Below are 12,132 nucleotides of genomic sequence, written 5' to 3'. Positions count from 1 at the left end.
GCATTTTTATAAACCACCCGATATGTAGTTAACCTAAAACTTGCATGATGGCCATCTGTTAGCATACCAGTTTCTAGTAATACGATATTTGCCATATTTGTGATTTTCTATGAACCCGCACTTTAAGTATGTGAAAAATTGATTTTTCCTGATCGATATTTCTTGGGAATGTGACAGATTGAAACTAACATTTAAAAGTATTCAACAAAGGCCCTTAATTGATTCACTTGTCATTCTTGAGTGAAGAATAACACAAAAAGATCAAATTTACAAGGGGTATGAATAATTCAATTGTCAAATGTATATAACACATGATGTTCTCGTTTATTTTCTCGAAAGCCTTTGCGATCACGTTTAACGTTCAATCTTGTCCTACTTAAATATGAATGCAAATGTATATCGATACTATCAATGCTACCTTTTGGTTCTCCCTTTAACAACATTTTGAGTTTTTAAATTAAAAAATATCCTTTATTTCAATCACTTATACGCTATTGGAACTCTGTGAATTTCAATTCCAGCCACAAATGTTCACGTATTATTAAGTTATAGCTAATTCACAGGTTTGATATGACATGAAATATGATTAATTCAATTTGTACATATGGTTAAACTGGCTATGGATATTTTCTTTTTCTTTGTAACTCATGTACACGGATATTTTGTTACCCACTTGAATACATTTGTAACATTGTAACACTAATCACTTCATGCCAAACTAGTGCAGAGGGACTTTAACAGCAATTTAATATCAGGGTGGATTTCCCCTTTAAGTTGTCTTTGAGTTCCTGATTTTGGATGTAGTCGTTTCTCGTAAAAGAATGAATATAGACCGAGGCGATATTTACAACTGGTGATTCTGTGATCAGAAATATGTGTTATTTTCTTTAGAAGGTAATTGCTAATATTTAGATATTACAGCCAATGTTGACCGAGCACACAGAGCCGTTAATCAATTGACGCTCATTGAAACTCTCCGCGAACCCTGAATGCACATTTGCGACGTTTGCGAAGTTGCAGGATTTGCGTAAAATGCGGGTGCAACACGTCATGATCTAATTATAGATAGTGAATTTTGTTTGGATCGTTTCTAGATGATCGAGCCGAGTGCCATCTGAGGAAGCTTCTGATTAGATATAAAAAGAAATAACATCAGCAATACGGTTAACGTCACGCTATTACTCTATTAAAGGTAATGGCGGGCAGAATTAGTTACCGAGACACGTGACCATCTACGTCACACTCGTATACTGAACGTGACAAATAGTTTGAATGTTATGCTTCCTGGGAGAAGTTCCAATTGTTGTAAATCAAGTGTCGGCTTGCACCCAGTAGATACACACAGCATGCCCGATCTTTTTATTGAAAACAAGTCAGAACAAACTATTGTCTGGAAGCTCCAGATCTGCTTTTGGATGTCGTTGTCGTCTCTCGCAACAATGAATATTGACAAAGTCAATATTTACAAAGGTTGGAAACCAAAAATGTCTTTACAACAGGGGAAAAATATTGCCTCAAATAAGGGCAAAATGTCCGATGATTATAGGCAAAGAAGCCGCAGGGTTATATCAAATTGATATGGCTTTCATTCCATGTCAATGGCTTTTGGTTTGTTTTTGTTTTAATCCATTTATTAGTCTTTGTTGATTTATTTTTTAATGAATTGAATAAAATCAAAACAATGCCACAATTTCGTAATATTACTATCATTACTATCGTTATTATAATTGTTATTATTATTATTATGATCATAACTGTAGTAGCAGTAGCAGTAGCAGTAGTTATTATCATTATTATTATTATTATTATTATCGTTTTTATTATCATTATCATTACTATTTGTATTATCATTACTATCATTACTCACTCTCTGTCCTGTTCCTCTTCTCTGTTTATCCGTTCTCCCTCCCTACTATCTCCCTTTCTCTCTTTATCTCTCAACCTTCCCTCACTCTCTGTCCTGTTTCTCTTCTCTGTTTATCCGTTCTCCCTCCCTACTATCTCCCTTTCTCTCTTTATCTCTCAACCTTCCCTCACTCTCTGTCCTGTTCCTCTTCTCTGTTTATCCGTTCTTCCCCCTTACTATCTCCCTTTCTCTCTTTATCTCTCAACCTTCCCTCACTCTCTGTCCTGTTCCTCTTCTCTGTTTATCCGTTCTCCCTCCCTACTATCTCCCTTTCTCTCTTTATCTCTCAACCTTCCCTCACTCTCTGTCCTGTTCCTCTTCTCTGTTTATCCGTTCTCCCTCCCTACTATCTCCATTTCTCTCTTTATCTCTCAACCTTCCCTCACTCTCTGTCCTGTTCCTCTTCTCTGTTTATCCGTTCTCCCTCCCTACTATCTCCCTTTCTCTCTTTATCTCTCAACCTTCCCTCACTCTCTGTCCTGTTCCTCTTCTCTGTTTATCCGTTCTCCCTCCCTACTATCTCCCTTTATCTCTTTATCTCTCAACCTTTCCTCACTCTCTGTCCTGTTCCTCTTCTCTGTTTATCCGTTCTCCCTCCCTACTATCTCCCTTTCTCTCTTTATCTCTCAACCTTCCCTCACTCTCTGTCCTGTTCCTCTTCTCTGTTTATCCGTTCTCCCTCCCCACTATCTCCCTTTCTCTCTTTATCTCTCGACCTTCCCTCACTCTCTGTCCTGTTCCTCTTCTCTGTTTATCCGTTCTCCCTCCCCACTATCTCCCTTTCTCTCTTTATCTCTCAACCTTCCCTCACTCTCTGTCCTGTTCCTCTTCTCTGTTTATCCGTTCTCCCTCCCTACTATCTCCCTTTCTCTCTTTATCTCTCGACCTTCCCTCACTCTCTGTCCTGTTCCTCTTCTCTGTTTATCCGTTCTCCCTCCCCACTATCTCCCTTTCTCTCTTTATCTCTCAACCTTCCCTCACTCTCTGTCCTGTTCCTCTTCTCTGTTTATCCGCTCTCCCTCCCTACTATCTCCCTTTCTCTCTTTATCTCTCAACCTTCCCTCACTCCCTGTCCTGTTCCTCTTCTCTGTTTATCCGTTCTCCCTCCCTACTATCTCCCTTTCTCTCTTTATCTCTCGACCTTCCCTCACTCTCTGTCCTGTTTCTCTTCTCTGTTTATCCGTTCTCCCTCCCTACTATCTCCCTTTCTCTCTTTATCTCTCAACCTTCCCTCACTCTCTTTCCTGTTCCTCTTCTCTGTTTATCCGTTCTCCCTCCCTACTATCTCCCTTTCTCTCTTTATCTCTCAACCTTCCCTCACTCTCTGTCCTGTTCCTCTTCTCTGTTTATCCGTTCTCCCTCCCTACTATCTCCCTTTCTCTCTTAATCTCTCAACCTTTCCTCACTCTCTGTCCTGTTCCTCTTCTCTGTTTATCCGTTCTCCCTCCCTACTATCTCCCTTTCTCTCTTTATCTCTCAACCTTCCCTCACTCTCTTTCCTGTTCCTCTTCTCTGTTTATCCGTTCTCCCTCCCTACTATCTCCTTTTCTCTCTTTATCTCTCGACCTTCCCTCACTCTCTGTCCTGTTCCTCTTCTCTGTTTATCCGCTCTCCCTCCCTACTATCTCCCTTTCTCTCTTTATCTCTCAACCTTCCCTCACTCTCTGTCCTGTTCCTCTTCTCTGTTTATCCGTTCTCCCTCCCTACTATCTCCCTTTCTCTCTTTATCTCTCAACCTTCCCTCACTCTCTGTCCTGTTCCTCTTCTCTGTTTATCCGTTCTCCCTCCCTACTATCTCCCTTTCTCTCTTAATCTCTCAACCTTTCCTCACTCTCTGTCCTGTTCCTCTTCTCTGTTTATCCGTTCTCCCTCCCTACTATCTCCCTTTCTCTCTTTATCTCTCAACCTTCCCTCACTCTCTGTCCTGTTCCTCTTCTCTGTTTATCCGTTCTCCCTCCCTACTATCTCCCTTTCTCTCTTTATCTCTCAACCTTCCCTCACTCTCTGTCCTGTTCCTCTTCTCTGTTTATCCGTTCTCCCTCCCTACTATCTCCCTTTCTCTCTTAATCTCTCAACCTTTCCTCACTCTCTGTCCTGTTCCTCTTCTCTGTTTATCCGTTCTCCCTCCCTACTATCTCCCTTTCTCTCTTTATCTCTCAACCTTCCCTCACTCTCTGTCCTGTTCCTCTTCTCTGTTTATCCGTTCTCCCTCCCTACTATCTCCCTTTCTCTCTTAATCTCTCAACCTTTCCTCACTCTCTGTCCTGTTCCTCTTCTCTGTTTATCCGTTCTCCCTCCCTACTATCTCCCTTTCTCTCTTAATCTCTCAACCTTTCCTCACTCTCTGTCCTGTTCCTCTTCTCTGTTTATCCGTTCTCCCTCCCTACTATCTCTCTTTCTCTCTTTATCTCTCAACCTTCCCTCACTCTCTGTCCTGTTCCTCTTCTCTGTTTATCCGTTCTCCCTCCCTACCATCTCCCTTTTTCTCTTTATCTCTCAACCTTCCCTCACTCTTCTTTGCTCATGTATTTTCCACTTCATTACAGCCTTTACAATCATACTCTATCATATCGTTGTATTTATTTGTTTTCATGAACAACCTTAATTGTATCACTGTCATGAATAAACTTCAATACATCATTGTAAATATGTTTTCATGAATAACCTTTATTGTATCATTGTATGTATTTGTTTTCACGACGGCCTTCAAATATTTACGTGTGACAACCCCTTTCGTTCATAATCTTCATCGTAATTTCAAGCTCCATGCGAAAACACCATTATTATTAGTAGTAGTAGTAGTGGTAGTAGAAGTGGTAGTAGTAGTGGTGGTATTAGTATTAGTAGTAGTAGTAGTAGTAGTAGTAGTAGTAGTAGTAGGAGTAGTAGTGGTGGTATTAGTATTATTATTATTATTATTAGTAGTAGTAGTAGTAGTAGTAGTAGTAGTAGTAGTAGTAGTAGTATAGTAGTAGTAGTAGTATTAGTAGTAGTAGTAGTTGTTGTTATCATAAATATTCGTTTTTGTATTAATAACAAACATCAACAAGGTGATTCTTTACTCAATGAGCTTTCTGCATAGAACTCAAATAAAACACTTTCTAAATTGAGATTATATGAGTACATCATAAACAAAATATTACGTTCTGAAAACGACAATACTAAAATTCGAGTTGGACATAGAAATCACATGGATTTAATTAAATGCATTTTTCCTCTAATCGATTTATGTATAATTTGATTTGATATGATCTTATATGATTACAATTGATTCGATTTTTTATTTCCTACACGCTTTAACCATTTACTAGGCTATTTTACATTGTAATGTACGACAGAGTAATACAATTTACAGTGAAACCCGCTTCAGCGACCACCTGTACAGAAGGAAGGCCTGTCTATAGTGACAGCATTATCTATTTTTATTGAAACACGTACTAAAAGACCACCTGTCTATGAAAACCGCTTTCTTCATCTCACTTGAAAGTTCTTTATAATACAGTTTAACTGTAAAAAGAATGGGCTGTCACAAATAAATAATTACATCAATATCCTGATTATTATATCCGAAAACCCTTCCCCTGATTACACGACAATGTTTTTGTATTAAAAATAATCATAACAACTTTGTAAGTATACCATTGTTTACATAATATTTCTATCGTGTACAAGAGTTTTCAGGTACAATTTGTTTTTAAAGAATGCAATTGAATTAGAATATATGGAATTACAAAACACAACCCCCCCCCCAAAAAAAAAAACACCAGAAAAATAAGCCATGCCACCCGCTCCTCTTTCAACGCCCAGTTCCGCATCTAGGGGGGCAATGCCAAGGTGGCCATCCGCTTCTGCGAGCTGAAAAAGACACAAGCCACAACCAAATAAGATATTAAAAAGAAAAAAGGTATTTCAAATAAGGCGGACATGCGCATCAAAGAAAAGGAAATACCCCAACCACCCAAAACGAAACGACCACAAACTATGGCCAAATAAATACCATTTTACGTGTAGATGAAAATGATGATGATAATACTGAGGATAATAACTATGATGATGATGATGATAATATTAACAATAATGATAATAATGATAATAGTAATGATAATAATAATAACAATACTAGTAATAACAATTATTTATAATAATACAATTAGTAATGGTGATGACGACGACGATGATGTTCATAACAGTTACATACCGGAAATAATAAACGTATCCAAGGTTTATTAAAGTATTATCAAAGTATTAACAGAAGTATTGTTCCTAAAACACCACATAGATATGGAAAGAAATAAAGTTTTTTTTCTTCTTCAAATGATACCTTCTTCTCCAGTGTCCTTAGTTTTAAGAGAGAAGAGCATCTCCAGCAGTCCGCTAGAGGGCGCACCATCCTCTCCTTCAGCGCTCACGACCGCGACCACCATGCCGACAACGGCAACACATAGCAGGATGACCAGGAAAGTTCTTGGAGTCATTCTGTTATAGAAAATATGGTAGACAGAAAGGATATTTAAAGTCCGATGCACAAGATGCACCATTTGCCAAAGCAGGATTGCGTAAAAAACTGACGCATCCTTGACGTTCCTCGTTAGAATGATATCTTACGGTTAAAGAGTACACGGGGGGGGGGGGGGGAGAGGTATCATTGCTTGACGCATGATTGCGTCAATGACTGACGCATCATTTGACTCTCCTCATGAGAATGATATCTTACGGTGTCAGAGTACAAGGTTGACGGAGAGGATCATTACTTGACGCAGGATTGCGTCAATGACTGACGCATCATTTGACTCTCCTCATGAGAATGATATCTTACGGCGTCAGAGTACAAGGTTGACGGTGAGGATCATTACTTGACGCAGGATTACATCCACTATTATGGACTGCAATATATTCTGATAATTATATTCTGCTTTATATATTATAGTCTACTTTATATTCTTTTCTATAATTCTATCTTTTATACTATCTTAACACGTATTATTTTATATTCTACTTCATATTCTTTTCTATTTTATATTCTACTTTATTTTATACTTTCAGCAACGAATTGAGAGCTTTGGTAGACATCTTGGGTGTGGCAATGTGATAATAGCAATACTCCTGGGGACATGTATTACAATATAACGAATATAAGGATAAGAATGATACCCCTACCACTTAGCCTATATTACTGCAGATATACTACTACTACTACCGACATTGATTATAATGTTGCTGCTGCTGCTGCTGATGATACTACTACTACTACTACTACTACTACTACTACTTCTACTATTACTACTACTAATAATGATGATAATAATAACAATAATAATGATTATATAATATCGGATGGCTTTGAGTGTGATACAAGAATATATTGCTCGAGCTATGAAATATTGAATGAGTCGGAAACGAGTCCAATATTTTCATAGCGAGAGTAATATATTATTGTATCACACGAAAACAAAGCCATATACTATTTTTTTTTAAATTGTTGTAGATATAATGAGGGGCCGAGGGTGATGACAGGATGTTACGTCCCCGAGAGCCTATAAGAACAAATATGCCTCGAATATTAAAGCAGTCTTTATATCTTTTATATACCGGATTGACACAAAAATCTGCCAATAATTCTTACCTTATCCTTTTCTTGAGTAAATATTGGTTAAAAAACTTCACAGAAAATCTGAAACACGTACTGTCTATTAATCTTCGCTGGAAAGATATTTAAATGTTACAATCATTTGGGAATCGCAGACAAAAAGCACTGTATGGTATCCGTGCTCGCACAGAGTAAGTTTTAACACATACACCAATTCGGATCTCATCAAAATTTTACTATTTTCCCGGTACCCGGAATCTTTCGGGAATCTCATTCAAGAACTATTAACCGTTACTGGCATTATTCGTTTCTTTACGGGAATGGCTTAAATCACGACTTTAATTTCGACCAATCAGATGGCTAGATTTCTAAAGAGAGGTATATAGTATTATCTATATTAGGCTGACTAGCGAAATATCAATATTTGACTTACCTCGGTAAATATGGCTTTGTTTTCGTGTGATATCGATGTCGATAGTAGAAGTTCCCGAATGACTGAGCAATACGAAAACAATATTGGTCAGTCATCCGAGTACTACGCTAAAGATATTGAATCACTGATTTATTTTACCACTTGGATGCCTTATGTAGATAATAATTATTCTTAACTGTATCAGACATCTAAGCAGAGCAATTTTCATTTGTTATTGCCCTCGAATTTTAATTGTTAATCCAACAAAACTACGGGTGAAAAAAATATTATTGACCGCTCAGCAAAGTCAATGGGATTTTGTGTGTAATTTACCGGTCAATAGTAATACACAGTTAATCAATGAACAAATATTATTTCTCAATCAGAAAAGACAATGGTAAAATGCATTTTGCCATTGACTATTCTGATCGGACAGGATTATGGTGGGTCATATTTCGAGTGACTACCTTCACAAGCTGCCGTGGATATGCCGGTGGTAGATTCATTATTAGAAGTCTTTATGATTTGAGGTATGATTTAATAAAACTTTGGAAATACAGAAAATGTGAATTTCATGACATGCGGACATTCAATTAGTCATTCTTTTCTTTGTAAGAATATCCGAAAAGCAAAGAATGTATCATTAAAGTATGAATTCACGTGAAAACGAGAAGAAAAACGCATTTCGGTGTTTCCAAATATTGATGTGTCTCTAAGATGAAAATACTAGTTTCCTGTATGACCAAGGGATGCTTATTGCCTATTAGTGAATACATTTCATCGGTACAAACAAGGGTCTGGTTTTGTAGAATGCACAAACCAACCAAAACCAGCGGTTTCCTCACTCCACTAAAGATAAATATATTGGGGCCGGGTAGGTTGCCTTTGTTAACACCTGACTGCACCATGAACACACAGTCATGCTGAAACGCTTTACAATAACTTCGAAAGCTGATGTTTACTCTTCAGTTTGATACGAAATTCTAACAGTGCCACAAATCTGATGATAAATGGGCCAAACTTTTGGAGGGTAGTGTACTTTATTACAAACATAGCGAAGGGCTTCTTGCGACATTGAACGGCTACTCAATGAATTGCGGTGGTCTATAGATCCGTCTGGCGCAGTACACCGCTATAGGCTCCTGCATGGGGGTTATGGGTGCACCTGACAGAGTCTTTCAGGTAAAACGAAAATTGAAAAAAAAAGGGGGGGGGGGAGGGGGTCATATTTGTGAGGAGGTTGTAGCCGCCCATGAGGGATCGTAAGACAAGTGTAAGAAGGATTTACTAATCGCTGGAGTTGTCCTATACCACCCGAACGCAGCTTCGGGACGAGGACGTGCACAAGATCGACATACGGCGGGTTATGGCCATACATCATTAAAGCTTTAGTGAGTTACAAGATTTCATCAACGGCGTTGAACCTTACCTTGATTTACATGTTGAGAATTAATGTAACCTTCACTATAAGCAATCAACTTATACTTCTGCCACGATCTACACACACAGATAGTTCTTTTAATTCTTACCTATTACTACCTGCGACTGTTCTGTACCAAAAAGCAAGCTGTAACGTAGAGAAGATAAGATTTCACAAACCACACCAAACTAATACTTAAAGTTGCTTTCAATGATGGAAAATTCCACAAGAATTAACACGTACGTGCGCGAGTCGTAGAGGACACCAAAGTTTCTGGTAGGTGAATTCGCACGCACTCAATGATATATCAACAACGGCCAGAATACGGTCAAACTTGATCACTCAACTGCAGTTTGCTATTAAGCCTATTCATTCAACTGAATCATATTTCCCTTGTAATAGCCTCACGCTGGTATAGTGATTAAGTTTGCCCAAACCTTTGGTTGATATATTATTAAGCTGGCAGATCCATAATATAGGGTCTCCCTAAAAAAAAAAAAAAAAAAAGGGGGGGGGGGGGGATCATAAGCATGCCGGTGAGAATAATGATTCTGTATAATGTGTATATTGTACTTATCATGAAAAAGTCTCTTGCATGTGATAGCGATCCACTTATTTTGGACAATTTGATTTCGCACAGTTCCACTTCAGATTCTTTGGAATCGGTCATGCGTGATTCAGTGATCATGATCTCATTTGAAAGGCTAGAAGACTATGAAAGACTAGCTTTCAAATGATGTGTTCATGAGCAAAAGGGTATGTTACATTATTAAGAAATTTAACAATACATTTTGGGCTTCCTTCTTTAGGGACACCCTGTACTCACCTAGATTTTTAAGGTTCAAGGTTTCAAGATTTCAAAAGGATTTTTGGAGCGTATCATTTTGAATAAGCGACATTCTGGACTATACCAGTTCTAGTACAGATTCTGGCCTATTTAATTTTGATCTCCACCACACCAACGCTACCTCTCCCTACTTACTTGCTACCAGCCGATGATGGCGTGATCATTAAATTAGGACGCCCGGCGGCGCATATTTTTTTAACACAACTGTTTAGCCACTTCAGTCAAATATACTGTACAAACGACTTATTACCCTTATATATACTCTTTATTTGTTTCGGGTTAAATCTATCCACTCTTCTCTTTCATTATGTATTTCTGTGTTCTCCTTCAATCTTTCCTCTTCTCTTTTGTCATGTACTTTTTTTTTATCTTCAATCTATCCTTTTTCTCTTTCGTTATATATTTCTTTGTTTTTCCACAATCTATCCTCCAGTTCTCCTTCGTTATGTAATTCTTTTGTGCTCCTTCATTCTAACCTCTTCTCTTTTGTTTATGTATTTCTTTGTTTCTCCTTCAGTCTATCCTTTTCTCCTTCGTCATTTATTCCTTGTTTAAATCTGATAGATTTCCTTTCTCCTTCTTTAAGTATTTCCCTGTTTTTCCTTAGTCTATGATCCTAGCTCTTAGCTCTTCAATTATGTATTTCTATGTTCTTCCTTTGACTTATCCTCTTCTCTTTCCTTATGTATTTCCTTGTTTTTCCTTCTCCATATCATCTCCACTATCCTTGTTTTTCCCTTTCTATCAGTTTCCCTTCCCTGGGTGTACGTGCTTGCATAGTGCGCTGACGACTTAGACTCCAGAGCACTTCTTGGAACTTTTTCGCGAAAATGGCTAAAACAGTTGTGTAAAAAAAATATGCGCCGCCCGGTGAAGCTTGTGAGCATTATTATAAGTTTGTTAATAACGCCATCTTCGACGGCTTGAATCAAGTGTGTAGGGAAATTATAAAGGACCGTGTAGATTCTGGACTATACCAGTGCGTGCGCCCGGCCCCGCGGATCGTTATAAATACCGTGGCTCCGCTAGTGGTTTCATCAGTTGATCTACTCGACACAATCAAGTAATCATCATGCCTGCCAAGACAAGCGGAAAGGGAGCCAAGAAGGCCGGGAAGGCTAAGGTCAGCGGCGCTGCTTGAAATAAGAAGAGGAAGAGGAAACGAAAGGAAAGCTACGGAATCTACATCTACAAGGTTCTGAAACAGGTCCACCCCGACACTGGTATCTCCAGCAAGGCCATGTCCATCATGAACAGCTTCGTCAACGATGTCTTCGAGCGCATCGCCGGTGAATCTTCCCGTCTTGCCAAATACAATAAGAAGTCCACCATCAGCAGCCGAGAGATCCAGACCGCTGTCCGTCTCCTCCTCCCCGGAGAGCTGGCCAAGCTCGCCGTCTTTGAGGGCACCAAGGCTGTCACCAAGTACACCACCTCCAAGTAAATTGAATGGCAAACGCCATATTTACTACAAACGGCTTTTTCAGAGCCACCATATCCTCAATTATTATCTCAAATCTTTCTAATTATACGTTTTTCCTCTTTGGCCTGTGTGATCTTGGCACCTTTTCTCTTCATCCTTCACTTATGATAAAATGACAAAAATTGAGAATTTCAAATCAAGTTATATAACCTATTTTTATGATCTAATTATAGAAAATAAGCAGTTTGATCATTTATCTAAGGCACATCCTGAGGCCACATTTGATTTCATATACCATTTCGTATCATGAATTTTTTTGAATAGATATCATTGTCTAGATCAGGCCTTCTCAACTGGCGGCGCGCGCGCCACTTGTGGCGCATGCGGTCAGTTGGAGTGGCGCGCGGCTGTTCCAAAAAATTAATAAAATAATTAATGAAAATTTAAATTCAAAATTAAAGAAAGAAAAATCAAAAAAATATATTTTAAAATTAAAAAAAATCAGCAAAATCAAAAAGTCGCAGTCGAAGTAGAGTC

General features: G+C 38.4%; 1 protein-coding gene and 1 long non-coding RNA gene across 2 annotated transcripts; one reads left to right on the top strand and one right to left on the bottom strand.

Moving 5' to 3' along the window:
- Positions 1-4,956: 4,956 nt before the first annotated feature.
- On the bottom strand, positions 4,957-9,614 carry LOC105441364. The gene is made up of 3 exons (XR_971992.2): positions 9,435-9,614; positions 6,228-6,382; positions 4,957-5,761 (listed from the first exon to the last, which is right to left on the bottom strand). It is a non-coding gene; the product is annotated as an uncharacterized LOC105441364 (long non-coding RNA).
- Positions 9,615-11,244: 1,630 nt separating this feature from the next.
- Positions 11,245-11,923, top strand: LOC752634 (late histone H2B.2.1-like). Its single transcript, XM_011672428.2, is given in 1 exon segment — positions 11,245-11,923. A coding segment is annotated over 1 exon segment (372 nt). The 3' UTR covers positions 11,617-11,923.
- The last annotated feature ends 209 nt before the right edge of the window (positions 11,924-12,132 follow it).

This window comes from Strongylocentrotus purpuratus, unplaced genomic scaffold, assembly GCF_000002235.5.
Source record: "Strongylocentrotus purpuratus isolate Spur 01 unplaced genomic scaffold, Spur_5.0 spur5_scaffold_1, whole genome shotgun sequence".
Taxonomy (NCBI): Eukaryota; Metazoa; Echinodermata; class Echinoidea; order Camarodonta; family Strongylocentrotidae; genus Strongylocentrotus; species Strongylocentrotus purpuratus.
This window is presented reverse-complemented; position numbering and strand designations above follow the sequence as displayed.